This window comes from Oryzias latipes, chromosome 17, assembly GCF_053564925.1.
Source record: "Oryzias latipes strain Hd-rR chromosome 17, Olatipes_Hd-rR_3.1".
NCBI lineage: Eukaryota > Metazoa > Chordata > Actinopteri > Beloniformes > Adrianichthyidae > Oryzias > Oryzias latipes.
Window position 1 is genome coordinate 12,230,436 of NC_136253.1, and position 16,208 is coordinate 12,246,643.

Here is a 16,208-nt window from a genome sequence, read left to right on the forward strand (position 1 = left end):
GTAGTTAGTGAATGGGCCAGGTGCACTGTGCTGATTAGAGGGGTGTATTGGCAAGAGTTTGGCAATACGACGCTTTTCGCGATACTCGTTCAAGGAATATGTATCGCGATACATCTCAAGGGTCACTTGTTCTCATCTGGAGCACGCCACAAAGCACCACAATCTGCGTTTTATATGGTACTGGCAGCAACGGTTCGGTATCGATTCCAAGCAAAAACTAAGTAGTACATGTCTCATAACAACAGCAACTGCAAGGCTGACTGAACATTTAGCATTTAACACTAGCTGATTCTCTTGAGATCTTGTGGTTGTTTTGGTGTGGCTCAACAGGCCTCAGTGTGCAGTGCTGCCAACTTCCGGTAGGGTGTTTAAGTGGAAAAAAAAGAGTCAGACGCTAAAGGACGCTCATAAATAATTAAATAAATATCGTCTTGACAGCATTTTCAATCAATACAAGTATCGCCAAATCCCTTTTTTTTCTACACCCCTAGTGCTGATAGTGTGTGTTTAACTGCTCTTTAACAGGTTTCTATTTCCAGTGTTGAGGTGAGTTAAACGGTCTGGTTTGGCTATAGTGTGTCTTCATTTGAGTTTCTTGGTTGCCTAATGAGCTCCTGCAGTATTCAGTACCTTTCACTGGCCTCCAGCTGAGGGATGTGTCTGCTCTGACACGCTCTGCGCTGATGTGGAATAGTCCGGTTCCCTTTGATTTCGCCGTAAGCCTAAACAAACACAGGATCATAGGGGTTCTCTTTAAAGCGTTGGATATCACTGAATTCATAATGGTTCATTGACAGCAGCAGCACTGATTATGCAGCACCTTCATCCCACTCTTATTAAAGACTCAATAAAAGTTTGTTCCTTGTGACTAAAGAACCAGAAAGCAAATAAATCACTTCAATCGCTACAATGCCAAATAACTAAACCTTTTTTTAAACGCCTTTTTGAAGAATCATTTTCTTGTCTTTCTTGCAAAAAAAATAATTTTTCTAATACATTTTTGTAAAACAGAACCTTTAAAAAAAAAAAGAAAGGAAAAAGAAATACACAACAATGTTTTTTTATGGGGGTTTTGCCATAATGGAGTAAGGTTCAGTTTACCACCAAATGAGTAAATGAGTTTTTCTTTTTTAATTAAAAGTGTTTAAAGGAAACTTAGACTTTACAAGGAAAAGTCATTTAGAAAAGCAAAACTTGTGTCTTTTTAAGCTTGCCTTTTAAAGTTTATTAAAATTGGTCATTTCATTTGATTTTGGTATAGGAAGTGTACAAAATGCTACCTGATGAGGTTATCAAAAGAAGGAATGGAAATAGTGGTGGTGAACCACTTGGGTTCAGATCAAGGAGGCAGTTTCTCCTGATCCTTCAACGGAGTCATCGTTCAGAGCTATATGCAAACCTGCACATCACTGTGGGCGACTTCAGAGTGGAAGAGGGTTAAAAACCATTGAAGGAATTTGTTTTTAGATCTTAAACTGTACATGGAATAGAGCAAAAGAGCCCTACTCTCTCCAGCTGCCACCGCTTAGCCTTCCCAATAAGCTAAGACTCTTTCCAGTCAGAGTCCATTTTCATGGATTTGGGGGTTGACCACTGCTTGGGCTGGGATAGAGGCCCCACCACTAGACTCTTCAAACTACTGGTTATACAAAAAATAATAATTAACTGCATGTCACTCAGGACCTGTCAGCCACGGTGGGGGGGCATTTGCCAAAGTCAAAATAACCTCTAGGATCTTTCAGGCTTTCCCCAGTAACAAGACATTGGTGGAATAAAGGAATTAAACACTAATTAACCTCAAACTTGGGTTGTTGAGCCAAGGAACATCTGATTTCTTTCACATTTGACCCGCTTTCACTGAAATAAGGCGTACACGATAAAAGATATTAAACTTTAATTAACCTCAGATTTAGAAAGTGTGACTTGCTAAAAGCGACCACACCTGCAGTTCAGGCGTTTGTGTGTGACCACAGTGTGCGTACCAGGGGCATGGTCAGGAGCAGGTGTCCCGTGGTTTGGGACCTCTGTGCCGTCGAAGAGTCAGGCTTCACTTCTGCAGGCAGGACAATCTGAAAAATCTGCAGAGTTAAATATTTAGAACTTTAATTAGCAAGATGAACATGTTGATCCTGCGCAGACGTCGTCCCAGTGGGTCAAATGACTTTAATCACTACTGTGTCTTTTTATAGCAACACTTTACAAAAAAACCTCGAGGGATTGACCAGAATAGCTGCGAATGAGAACAGAAGCAATCACTCACACAAAAGTTCTGCCGATCCTTGGATATTCCAATTAAAAACATGAAAAATGATTTTATTTTGTACACTTTGTATAGAATTATAAAGCAAATCAGGAAGGGCACTCAGTCTGTCGGTCTTCTCTATCCATGCTCCCATTTGCTTGAATCCAGCTTTTCAACCAGGTCTGTCAGAACACGTGTTTACATCAACAATCATTTTGCATCCTTAAGTACCCAACTCCATAAACAGTTTTCTCTCCCTCTGGGTCATTTTTTCAGGTATTTGCAAATCAGACACTTTGTTAAACAATCTATATCTCAGTTTCAACAACTGCCAACACAACCTGAATTTTACAAAGTTTTGATTAAAGCATCGACATCTAAAACTTTGATTAGTAATCCAGCGTTTGCATTACTCCAAAACAAGATTGCATGCAATTTTTCCTTCTGTTTCACCAACCTGTAACCATTGTCAAACTGTTATAGGTTCTTTATCTCATTTATTTTACTCATGCCCCATGCTAACAAATTTTTGGTCTGATATTTTTAAGTTGTTTAGTTCAGTTTACAATGTACAAATAACTCTCAATGTTCTGATTGCAATATTTGGTCGTTCAGAGCAAACTCAGAAGCTGTCACACTCAACTCAACAAGCAGTCATGTTTGGAATGATTGCAGCTAAGAGGATTATTCTGAAGGACTATTGTTTACCTTTCTTTGCATTCTCAGGACAAATCCTTCTGTGATGTTGCTGTATGTGGGTATTTGTGCTGTGTTTCTCAATTGTACACTGGCAGTGTTTGTGTTGTGTGTGTTTAAAACTTTGTTAAAAAAAAAAGAAATAAAAAGAAATAAAAAAAAACAGAAAGTTCTGCCGATCCTGAAGGATCTGTGTGAGTTGACAAACTGAGCTCCAAAGTAGACGCCCAGTTTACTTTAATTTCAAACTGTGGGAGGTAAATAATGGCAATTGCTGTGATGGAGGAGAAGAAAAACTCCCAGGTTGGTGGTTGACCCTCCTCACACTCATCTAAAAGAGTTTCTATTAAAATGAAACTGAGTTTACGTGTTACTGAGTAAATCACCCACCCGTCCAATAAGTCTGACCCCTGACGTAAAACATGCCTCCATAAAAGCCGTCAGTGGATCCGAGGCCTTCAGGACTCACTCTTTTCTGTAGAGAAAGAAGAATCTTTGCAGCTAGGGAATGAATAAAATTAATTTCAAGTGCCATTCCAGTCGTCATTTCGTGTATCGTAAAAGCGTCATGGGGATCTTCATGATAACGCCGTTTTAGCCCAAATTAAATTAAATTTTCCAACAGCATTTTTATCTGCTCCTGATTCTCGACGATTTGAGTAAAGAGATGTGCAATTTTAAGCTTAATTTTCTTTATAAATGTCCTCCATCGTCAGAAAAATGGCACAAGAAGACGTTAAAAACACCAAAAACACTATTTTCATTGGAATGGGTCTCTAATAGGGCTTAGATGTCACTGTGGAGTGTTTGTAAGAGTTAGAATTGCTTCAAATATTTATTGAGTAAGATATGATGATTTGCAGTTAGATGCAAGACAGAACAGCTAATCTGTCCCACTAAATAAAAGCACTTGTCATTTATTTAGAAAGGAGCCCAGCTGATGAACCAAAATCTTAAAGAACAGCTTATTAAGTCACCAGTAAACTGAACAGAGATCCCCCCCCAGTCAATGAGTAGAGTTCCTCTGTCTGATTTATTGTCTGATTGCTGAAAGCAATCAGTATGTTATCCTCCAACTCGAGTATAGTCAGATTTTTTTCGCGCTTCTCCTCAAGGCAAAAGCAGCTATCAAGATGCAATCAAAAGTGTTTTGTAGAGCTCCTTTGCGAGGAGTGTGCTATTTATTTTGGTACCGAAAATGAATATAGTTTGTTTATAGTTAATATTTTTTAAAGAAAAAACTTTCCCATAGGAAATCAATGAAATCAGGTGATTACCCATGACCCCTCAGAACCTTGTTTTCAGTGCCTGTTTGATCTAAAGGTAATCTAGAACAAAGCTTTGATGTGTTGGTGAAGCAGTTCAGAGCCATGGAAAAGCATATAAAGGTTGTCACAAAGTTTTTCATTCCAAAAAATGCCGTATATTGTAAATAAGAGTGATAAGCATACAAAAGCTCCTTCACCTCTATACTACTTTATGGGGTCCAGATGACCCAATCCTTCCATTGACGAGTTCTCCCTACCATGACAAAGGTGGATAAAGGTGGAAAGATTTCATGTAATCCATGGACACCAGTGAAGATCACAAATCATTGAAGAAAAAAGGTTCAGCGCACTGTCTAGTGGGTCTAGATGACCCAACTCCCAATCTTAAAGTGCCTAGGATAGCACAAGCTATATAAAACTGAAAACATTTGCTATTTAAGTCAGTCTTAAACCTACAAAAACTACAAAGAAGGCTTAAAATTGTCAGCAGTCAGAGCTCTGTCTACCCCTCTTCACCAGCGGGAACCATCTCCAGAGTTCTAACCACACTACATCGCCTAGCAACCCCAGCGCACACTTCCCGGAGGCCGCACACCTGACTCTCATTCACTCATTCTCATTCACCTGGTTAGATGACATTTTTTAAAGGTTCAGTTTTGGCAGAAGAAACGGTGGTGATGAAGAAGGTTATCCTGTCATCACTTAATCAGAATGCATGAATCCATGAAGCTCACCTTTCCTTTGATGCTGACTCTAACGTAGGTTGGTTGCACATCTGCGTCTATCAGCGAGGTGTCCATGTGTCTGCAAGAGAGCACAGATGATAACCAGGAACAGAGAATGCAGATGATTACATATTATTCTGCAAATCTCTGTTCAAAATAATTATTTCATAGTCTTGCCTGTAAACTGCCAGGTCCAACACCACAGTGTTGTTTTCTTCGTCTTCAGTGAGATGGAAATTGAGCCTGAGGATTCCCAGCATTAAAGACATTAAAAATTCATTTGGTTTTGGACTCCCAGTCTTTTGTTTTTGCTTGTCTTTCATACACAGTCCATAAAAACGTGTAAAAGCCGATCAAAACACATGCTAGAAGACATGTAGTGTTGCAAAAAGGAGGACAATCACGTAACACAAAAATAACACAAACATTGTTAGAAAAATGCACAGATTTTTAAAGTACTCATTTCTATTGACTCACTTTGGCTCGTTAATGTTCAAAACTTGTCCGTTATCTCCAAACAAAGCACGACACTTTTCCTTTTTCTCTGTCTTCCTGCAGAAAAACAAGAGAGCCTGAGTGAGGACCAAACTCCAGCAGAGGATTCAAGCCGCATGTCTCCTGAAGTCAACCAAACAGAAGATCTGCACGAACAGAGCTGTTGCAAAGACTCGTTTGGCCTGTGAAGTAAATTAGGTAAGGAAAATCAAAGCAGACTTTCCAGAAAACAGACTCAAACACAACAAAAATAACCTTTGGAGCTCCTACCAGTGCTAGAGCAAAGACGCAGAGCTTCCATGGGTTTGGGTGTTTTCTGTGCCCTTAGCATGGTGGTGTAACGGTTAGCACTCTTGCCTCACAGTGAAAAGGCAATGGTTTGAATCCCAGCTAAGTCATTTCTGTGTGGAGTGTGCATGAGTGTTTTTTTTTTTTAGGGCACTCAGGTTTCCTGCCAAAGTCCAACCACATGCTTAGCAGGTTAATTGATGACTCTAAAGTGTCCCTGGGTGTGTATGTGAGATTGAGGCCCTGCAACAGACTGGAGACCTTTCAAAATGTATCCCAACTTCACTCAACAGTAGCCGGGATAGGCTCCAGCAACCTCCTGACCACAATTGGGGTGGATGGATGGATGTTTGTCTCTCTATTTTATCTCGTAAAAGGTAATCGGAATAAACGCCTGATCAGAATAAACATGCGTCATGAAAAGGCCGTTTGGAATCATCTGCCCCAATCAGACTCATTCGGATCAATATTTCCTTCTTATCGAGATAGGTGGGTTATGCCGATTGTTGATCCGCTAATTCCGAATGTGGGTCACTACTGCAGTGGCATTTATGTAACACATAAAAGCCAGTATGGTGCCGGTGTGGAACTCCAGAGGAGGTTTTGGAGCGCTAACAGGACCGGCCAGCTGCCCCATCAAGCGAATCATGTCTCTGAGCAGAGCAGCCGGACTTGTAGCTTCACGTTTTCTGGTAAGGGAAGTGTGCTTGGTTACGGTGTGCGCCTCGGAGGAGGCTTCGGAGTCTGTCTGTCCGGCTGCTCTGCGTGAGTGAGCTGCTAGACTCAGACAGCTTTGGGACAGTGTGAGCTGGCTGGGGTGTGCCTGTTATATGCAGAAATGCCACTCCACACAGTCCTGAGAAACTCTGTAAACAATCATGTGATTTTGTGTTTTCAATTGTATCCAGACAAAACAAAGGCTTATTTCCACATATTTACGTGCGGCCAAGATGCAAATTGCGGCATCGCCCACATAGACTTTTAAGTGCATGATTGCACCCAAAACTAATTGTTTGGGGTTGCACGTATTAGCCTAATCCTAAACCTTCCAGGTCCGTTTGCCCAAGAATAAAGCACTGGCCACACGTTTAAAAAAATTGTGAGCGAAAAGGCACTTAATAATAGTCATAACAATAATAAAAGCAAGTTTAGAAGATAATCTCGCTCTATGCTGTAGCTTTGATTACAACGGAACTCGCTATTTCTTCTTCTACGGTCTTTTCCGGTATTTTAGCTCTGCTCATGTCAAACTGACTTATTCCAATAGAAATGTGAGGAATGTAAACGTTTGTTATAATCGGATAAAGTTTTTCTGGGCCCAGCTACTGCTGGGATGCTTTGTGTTGCAACCAGTAAAAAGTGTCATTTCAGTAGAGCTAGGGGTCAAGACCCCCAAGTTCTTTATCAGATTGGACATGCTCGGATAACATACTAAAAACAGATTACGGTGCTCAGTCAGTCCCAGTTTATTTTAAACCACAACTACAATAAAATCAAAATGTTTCAAATCAGCAGTTTTGGTCCTTATCTTCTGTGGATCACATAAACTCAGACAGGAGTTGTGCTGCACACCGTCAGTCAAAGCCTTCCCTGTCCTCCGTCTGCTCCTCAAACGCCCACTCCATCAGCCGCATGAAGCGAATCGTGACATAAGTACATGGAGAGAGGCAAACCCCTTCACATCCTTCCGTCCTTCAGACCCACTGAGCAGCAGATGACGGAGCCGGCGGTCGGAGCAGGCGAGTGTTTAGCGCTCTGCAGAGAATCAGCTGTCAGAGCATCTGCAGCCCTTCATCAGACACAGAGGAGTGTGACGGCACGCAAGAGGGAAGTTCCAGACTGCCACACACTTCAAGTGTGTAGGGAGCATGTTTGGGGAAAGGCAGGAAGGCACTGCTTTGGTTCACACACTGTTGTGGTCGTGATTCTCACTTTGTTTTTTCCGATTTTAGGGTTCATGGGATTAAACACGAGGTAAAGAGGGAATTTATAGGTCTAAAAATTTATAAAAACAAAACCATTTTTTTCACATTGCATTTGTCAGTAAAGATAACTAAATAGAAAATGAAACCAAACATAAATAAGCTGAAGGAAATTATAAATTAAAAAAATGTAATGTTTGAATGTAAAGACAGATGTCTTTCTTTAAAGATCCACTTCAAGTAAAATTGTTTTTTGTTTTTTTTTTAAATGTAATTTTGGCATTTTTCTCATGATGAGACACATACCGTATATGAAGAAAATATAAAAGGAAAATAAAGGTTAAAATAGCATTTCTGAGAATTTCCTTACTCAATAGTATTTCTGATGTAAGAAATACGCTCCTTGCTCTGCTCCATTCTGATGCATCCACTTGCAGACAAATAAATCCCGCCCACAACTCAGAGGTAAATTTCCACTGAACTCCTGCCGCTCAGCAGAAAATGACGTCCTAGAAAATGACTGTTTTTTAAAAATTGTGTCTCTTAATGGCATAATCATCATTAAAAGACTGCTGGAAACACTTTTACAACCATTCAAAATGTGATCGGAGTGAGCTTTTAAATTAAAAATCATACAGCCTGAACGTTTAACCAGTTTCTGTCAGCTGCAAACCGGTCATAATGGACCGAAACTCAAGTCATCTGGAAACAGATGTGAAACTAAAGTGGAAATAAATGCTCATTTGGAATTTAAAAAAGTAAAAAAATGACTCTTCTGTTTCTACTTTTTTCTTAAAAGCTAAAAAAGTTACAAGGAAATATATACAACTTGGAGTGCATAACTTAAAATAACTTAATCTGAATTTTCCAAACCAGACATCAACAACTGAAGCTAACTTTGTATCAGCTCGCTTAAAAACATGCTGCGCCCTTTCACACCATTGTCTCCTTCAACATCCAACTGCACGCCCCTCGATGAGGCTGAGAACACTTTATTCAAATCTCTACCTTCTTTCTCCTCCACCCACCTCAATTATCCCCACCCATTTATCAGCCTGTCAGCGCCCTTTGAGCTCTGCTGGTCTTTTCTGCTGTCTCTCTCTCAGAGGAACCGAGCTGCTGTTAAACACAGAAACATCTCCTGGTTGACCTTCTCCCAGCTTCCACCTCCGGCGCCAGAAATTCATCTTTTCTGACAATCCTGCCTGTTCAGCTGCACGCTGCAAGTGTGAGACAATAACAGCAGTCTTTTTTTTTACATCAGGCAGCATCCTTTCGACAAGAGTCTGATAAGAGTTCAGTCCGATTTAAACTTTGGAAAAAAAGAGGCACAGAAACAGCGACAGAGAGGCTGCAGAACCTGAGCTGCTCTGACAGCGGCCGTATGTGCTCCAGCAGAAATCTACAGCTCAAACAGCTCCGGGTTCATCAGCAGCAGAAGCATTGGTCATCCGCAGCTCGAGGGCTTCTGAAAAACCGAGGCTCTGAGTCAGCCTTGTCCTCGGGTCAGCGGGGCGAGCAGAGTAAGCTTCCGGGGCAAAATGATGCATACATTTTCAGGAAACATTGTAAATTATAACTGTGAATGTGGCTGATGGCTGTTCAGAGCAGAAGGGAAACATTAGAAGGCCTTTCACTCTGCCGCATCAGAAATAACTCACTTCTGTGATTTATGTTCAAACAGCCTGAGCTGCGGTTGTATGAAACCAGTCAGATGCTGCACTGACCTGCACTCTGGATGCTGGGCCACTGTCACAGCGTCCTTCTACAAAGATGAAGCTCCAAGCAGCCCTGAGGTCTGGCAGGGGGGTGACGGATTCTCCCTGTGTTTATTATTCTGCAGTTCTGCTCGGTGTCAGGTTTATTTCTGCGCTCTTCAATCACAGTTACACCCCGTGACACGCAAACCGCGCAACAACAAAGTGAATAGGCCAGAAAGTAAAAATAAAAGGGACCGATGATGAGGTGCAGGAGACAACAGAGGACTTTCTTTGGAGGCAGGAACCCACAACCTTCAGCCTTCAGCAGAGGACGCTGCAGTCACTCTTCAAGATATAAGGAGCTGCTGCAAACGGCGCATGACAACCGCATGGAAACAGCAGAGGAGCTTGCATGTGTTATTTTTTCCTGATATATCAAAAAAGATGTGATCTACATGAGGGTTTGAACCTTTTGTCATATTTATTGTCAGCGTTTTGATAAATGATCATCCTTTGTAGCATATCTAGGTGAAGGCTTAGACATCACTGGACATTTTTTTCAGCATTTACAGTTTTTCTCAGTCGCTTTAGTACAATTCTCAGATCAGAATGAAATTCCCAAAACTATTTGTTCAATCTTCACATCATGATGTCACTTGTGCACATCATATATGCAGTTTCTCACTTCTTTGAACAAGTTGCAATTGCTTCCACATCCATCCATGCAAATGATTATGTACAATTCTCTGCTGTTTGTTACATTTTCAATTGTTTATGTCATGTTGACCAAAATGTATTATATAGTTCACTGTGCAATAGTCTTACTCCTCAAAACACCTAGTCATTAGTTCATCGTATAAGTCATTAACTACAAAATGGTTGATCAAGTTGTCATAATGTGACAAACATATTTTGCTGCATTGCAAAAGGAAGATATTCGCTGTGATGTGGATGAGAATTTGTGGCCTAACATACAGGAACGACGAGAGGTGTAGGAAGACCACACCAATTCCTACTGCACTGCCTGTACTGTTGGACAGAATATTGTCCTCTCTTTTTTCCCCCTTTATGTCACTGTTTGCAGTGGGTTTTTTCTATGTTGGTATGACATGGTCTGTCAACAAATTACAATATGAACAATAAAAGTGTAAATGTGAATCTTGTCTAGTCTCTTGCAAATTAAACAAAAACGGTGTAACTTACATTTTACAATAATTGTCATCCAAACTTTAGCCATAGTTTACATCAGAACCTCCCTCTAAAGTACACAGTTATATTGACAACATGACTAAGTAATTTGACTGTCTTGTTCGTAGACAATGACACAAGGACTTGACATTCTGATGGCACTGACACGTTCAATGACATAAAGACTTAGTTTTGAGAGATGAACTAAAGATTTTGAGCAAGTTACAGGCTTTTGCAAGAAATCCATAGTGTTTTGCTGTTTGTACAAATTGTTTTGAGAAAGCACACACGTATTTGCAAACTTTAATTCTGATCTGAGAATTGCACTAAAGCGACTGAGAAAAACTGTAAGATCCAGCTACTTCAACCATTCGAACGTCAAAACATTCAGCTCCTAGAAAATGAATCAAAACAGCTTCAAACCTTGAAATAACATGCTCTTTGTGCATTTTAGGGTCTATTTTTTTTTTACCAATGCTAACCTTTAAAAAATTCTGAAATGATTGCAACTTAAGTGTCAGAGATTTTAAACAGTTTCTGAGATTCTTATGGTTTCAGATTAGTTTGCAGATGCCCAAAATCTGCTAGAAGAACGCTGAGCTGCAGCATCTTCACGCGCTACCATTTTGGAATAATGATATCATCGGCTTTTTGCTCCAGCAGTTTGATCTGACTAGACCTCAGTTTTCTGCCCGGTAACTGGATCAGCTATTAAAACATTAAACAAATGATGACCAACACCATGCTTCTCATTTTTGCTTTTTTAGATAAACTGGTTCACCCTGCTCACGTGGTTGTGGCTTGAAAAAATGGCGAGTGGATTGACTTTATTTTGTTAGAGCTGGAAAAAGGTCAGTCTCACACAGTCAATGAGACACACAGAAGCAGAAACTTGATGCATTGTTTTAGTTCTTTGACGCTCTCCTAACTCTTGAGCACATTCAATTCTGAGTCAAAGTCTGACATTTTCCTGAGGAATAATGTGGTACTTGAGTACCAAACGTATTAAAAACGCTGTCATTTGACATAGCAGCTTTTATCGATAACCCTACTTTGTCCCAAATCAGCAGTTTTTTGTATGGTGCTGTCTTTGTGCTGTGACTGTACTTAGTACATTTGTGGAGCTTTAATGTCAGATGTTTGTATGAATATTTTAATGTCTGATGTTTGTATGGTTACCACAGCAACAGCCAACAACAGCCAGACGACTAAATTTCTAAAACGTAAAAAGCATCAAAGCCTTGTTTTTTTTTTTTTAAAGTAACACGATGGAAATGTTTTTAATTCTCCTTCTGAGCCCCTACATCAAATTTTAAACTCATAATTACATTTTCCACCAAGAGTTTTGGTAAAATTCTCTCAGATCTGACTTGATGGAAGGGTCAGTGGTATTTAAACAGCAGTTGCAGAGGGTCAGATTGTCTCATCAGTTCCTGGAAAAAGGCCTTTTAGAGGGCAGAAGAAGGAATAACAAACAGGTCAAATGTTCTCTTTAATTAAACAGAAACGACGAGTTTAACCTCTCAGATCAGGATAAACTGCTGTCTCTGCACTTAACAGCCAACAGCATCACAGCCTCCAACACGTCAGCAACAATTTTTGCTCCATTTGTGTCTGCCGGGTGCCATTTGTGCGTGAGCAGCAGCAGTTTTGACCTTCGACGGTCACTAGCACAAGTGTAATGTAGCCATAGTTGAGCTCTGTCTATATGTCTATGAAGACTCTCATTCATCCAGGTAGATTCCATCAAAGTAGTAGGTTTAAAGGTTGTCATCTCGTTGTCAATTCGAATTGACAAAGCCTTTTGGATAAGAGGTGAAACGTCTTCAGCTTTAAAAACTAAGTCCAGATGACAACCTTTAAATCTACTACTATCATGCTTTCTAGACACAGGTTACTCTATGTCATTTTTAAATGTGACCTGTTACATCACTCTGCACTAAGTAACTTTGGCTGAGAGAGGGAGCAGCAAGGCAGTATCTTACTGTTCCTTGCATTGCAGAATCTTCTAGGTAAGAAATGTTTCTCAAAAATCTGCTGAAGCCATTCTGTCCGCTGATAAAAATGAATGTGACCAGCAAAGAACAACAGGATTGGTTACATTTTGGTTTGTTTCCTGGGTCTTTTCACACACAAAAGACTTTGAGCAGTGACCACATAATGAATGTTTAAAACTAAAAATATAGATGCAAAAATCAAGAGCCATAAATGAACAACATTTAAAAAACTGTCATTGTTTTAAAAGTCCCACTCTGATCCGCTTGTGATCCATTTTGAAAGCGTTCCCATTGGTCTTTTGATTATGATTAAACTGTTTTTAGCTTAAATAAAAAAGCCTGTCATTTTTAGGACATAGTTTCTGCAGAGCAGCATGAGTTCATCAAAAATGTACCTCTAGAATGTGGGCATGGCCATTGGCATGGAGCAGCCCCGCTCCCCTTAATGTTGCTGAGAGCGCAGAGCAGGGGGCTTGTGGCCCACCCAGCGTATTTTCTACGTCACAAATAAGCTCTTTTGCAAGCCTTAAGCATTTTTTTTCTCTGCTCCTGATTCCCAACGCTTTGAATAAAGAAATATTCAGAAATACAATTTTGATCTTAATGTTCGTTATACATGTCCTCAATCATGAGAAAACGCCATAAAAACGTGTTAAAAGCACCAAAAATACTATTGTCATCTGATTGGGTTTTAAAAAAAATGTCCCACTGGTTAAAATGACCAATTATTCCTTTTTGAGTTTTTTTTAAAGGATTTTGTTTTGAACGAACATACAGAAAAACTACCAAATAACCGAATCGATTGATTCACTGATTCAACCAAACCTGTTTAATAAAGAAAATGTGTCTTTATTAAGGGAAGCTAGACTGGTACGTATAAAGTTTGTGTTTTTCAGTTTCTATTCTTTTTAAAGAAAACGCATTCAAATTTTGATTCATTCTCTAGTTTTTGTTCACAAATCAAATAAAGATACTTCTGCAAAATAATAGTTAATAACTTAAAAAATGCAACCTGTACTGAGAATGCATTACATTTCTACAAAAAGGATTTCATAATTCTCATCTTTTGCTCCCACACAGCAATTCTGCTGCTTCTTAAAAACTCTTAAGCAACGTTTCTTCAGGATTTATGTAAACTGAAATTGTCAATTATTTTATTTGAGCCTCCTCTACCTACACTGTGCCAAGAATGCTTTTATTTAGAGTCAGAAGATAGGTGAAAGTCTGAGTGTGAAAACTGCTGTTACAGCGACACCTACAGGCTCAAACTGACCAGTGTGGCCGTTTTTGTGTTTCGTGAGCTTCTGTCAAACATCTTCCTGTGAACAGAAGCTCCACTGAATTTTCTTCTTGCCTTGAAATTCCCTTGAGATTTATATTTATCTGACAATTGAGTTTATTAAGTGCTTTAAGAAGAATATCTGCACATATTTACGCTTTATCACTTGTAATTAGGTTAATTTAATTTAATTAATTTAAAAAGTCAAGACATTTTTGTGTAGCACCTCTCATATATTATATATGTCTTAATAAAACATGCTTCATGGGTTAATTGGTTAATTGGTCCCTAGGGTGTAAATGTGATTTGTGTCGCTGCGACAGACTGGCGACCTGTCCAGGATGTCTCCTGCCTTCACCCATGAGTGGCCAGGATAGGCTCCAGCAGCCCCGTGACCAAGGAAGGGACAAAACGGAAGAAGATGAATGAATGAATGAATGAATGAATGAATGAATGAATGAATGAATGAATGAATGAATGAATGAACCTTGTATGAAAAAAATTACCAAGATGTTTAGATGGTGAAAAAATATCAGAAAAGGATGTAGGATGTAAAAGAGACAAAAATGTAAAATGTGGTTGTTTCTCTAGTAATTCTTGTTTGTCTATGAGTCACAAATAAACCTGATGATTCATTTAATAACATGTGGTTGAATGAAGTCTGTTAAAGCTGTGTAGATCAGGTCAGACGCTCAATATGAAAAATGCAGCCAAAATGATCAAACTCTAATTTACAAAATAAAGAAAAAACTCCTTTTACTTTTTTGAGAGTGCTTACTTTTCTTTGGCCTTCCTCTTCCTCTGCAGGTGGCGGTGAACCTCCAGGCGGCACTCGGGTGTGAAGGCACATGGCTTCTGCCAAAACTCTTGCTCCTGCCTCTCCATGGCTGCTTCTGAGCTCCTCAGCTTCTCCTGCAGATCTTGGTCCTTCTCCTCCAGAGAATCTACCCTGCAAACAGAACACCCTGCATGTCATTAAAAGTGTCCTCAGCAGATTGAATGATCAGGGAAAGCTTGGTTTTATTATCAATATTCAGTTCTTTCAAACAAGTTTCAGGGAGTCTGCAGATTTAGCGCTTACACATATATCCACTCCTCGTGAAGTCACATGATTCCATTTTGAAGATAGCCAAAAGTTATTTCGTCAGCACATTGAATCTGGTTTGTTTGGTGAGACGTTTGCTCAGGAGCTTAGAAAATGTCACGAAAGACATGAACGATGTGTTCTTTACTCTTTGGAAGCCATGAGGTCACACATAAATCCACTTAGTATTTGTATAGCACTTATAAAAGCAGAGGCAACCAAAGTGCTTAACATAAAATCCAATAAAATCATGAAGCTTCATGAAGTTTCAAAGTGGGCTTCACAAAGAATTTCTTGAGGAGCTCTATGACTTTACAAGAAGCTACATGAAGAGCATCTCAACAAGGAGTTTCTTGATTTTAGAGAGAGGCTTTGTGAACAGCATGTCAGGGAGCTTCACTCGTTGAATTTTCCTACGTCAGCTTTGGACTCACGCCGTGCTGATATCAGTGGACCAGCTGCCGTCCAAGCCGCCGCTCTCCTCCCCCCCTTTGCTCCTCTCGGCCTCCTTCTGCTCAGCCCTCCTCTTCAGGTATTCCTTCTCCTCCTCCTGGATGCGCCTCCTCACCTCCGTCAGACTGTGCGAGGCTTGAATCCGCTCCGACCGGCTGATCTCTGTGCCGTCCAGACACTGAGATCACAGAAAAGCAGCGGAGGTTGACGTCAGACAGAGACGCTGCAGGACAGTCAGGAGGGGGAAATTCGTTTTTTCACAACAATGTTTGAACATTTTTGGTCATAAAAATGAAAAGACAATGTGGCAGGATTAATTGTCTCAGGTGCTGTAGGGCAGAGGATTACTAGCAGTGGCCTCATGGGGCGCTATAAAGGGCAAAGAAGCCTTCACTCGGCCAGGGGCAGCATTTGGCCATTGGAACCGCCCACTTCCTGTTTTCACACCTCCGGCTAGCCTCACAGGTAAAGTAGCGGTGGTAGGCTAAGGACAAGAGTTTGTTCGCTGCCTCATATTAACACACTCTTTCAGCTCCGGATGAGACCTGCAGGCACAGATTGAGCAAAATACAGCCTCTGCAATCGAGCGCGCCTCCCAGGTGACGAACAGTCTGTCTGGTAAGCCGGCGAGGGTCAAGTCCTGCGCTTGCCTTTAAGCTGTTCTTTTTTTGTTTTATTTTGGTAATGTTTGTTGTTCTTGCAGCGCCGGGGACTTTCTGACGCTCCCACCTGCTGAACAGCTGCTGCTTTTTATATATTGAATTTTAGAATTATTTTAAGGAACTGTCACCGCTCGTGATCAGAATCCCTGTAGACTCCTGACCAGGGTTCTGCCGGGCCCGGCTGCTCCTCAGCTGCCTTTGAGCCTGAG

General features: G+C 40.5%; 1 protein-coding gene and 1 long non-coding RNA gene across 4 annotated transcripts in view; one reads left to right on the forward strand and one right to left on the reverse strand.

The window, feature by feature from the left end:
* Positions 1 to 16,208, reverse strand: part of dnaaf11 (dynein axonemal assembly factor 11) — a 49,387-nt gene that overhangs the window by 16,425 nt on the left and 16,754 nt on the right. For 2 of the 3 annotated variants that reach the window (XM_023965680.1, XM_023965679.1), the window contains exons 5-11: positions 15,319 to 15,515; positions 14,579 to 14,749; positions 5,409 to 5,483; positions 5,109 to 5,174; positions 4,941 to 5,010; positions 1,983 to 2,078; positions 631 to 722 (exon numbers count right to left, since the gene is read on the reverse strand). In XM_023965680.1, coding sequence (XP_023821448.1) covers positions 631 to 722; positions 1,983 to 2,078; positions 4,941 to 5,010; positions 5,109 to 5,174; positions 5,409 to 5,483; positions 14,579 to 14,749; positions 15,319 to 15,515 — 767 coding nt within the window. The remainder of the gene's footprint in view (positions 1 to 630; positions 723 to 1,982; positions 2,079 to 4,940; positions 5,011 to 5,108; positions 5,175 to 5,408; positions 5,484 to 14,578; positions 14,750 to 15,318; positions 15,516 to 16,208) is intronic. The other variant, XM_078935627.1, reaches the window with a different exon arrangement.
* LOC110016814 (uncharacterized) lies at positions 15,667 to 16,173 on the forward strand. Its single transcript, XR_002875173.2, has 3 exons — positions 15,667 to 15,802; positions 15,870 to 15,955; positions 16,041 to 16,173. It is a non-coding gene; the product is annotated as an uncharacterized LOC110016814 (long non-coding RNA).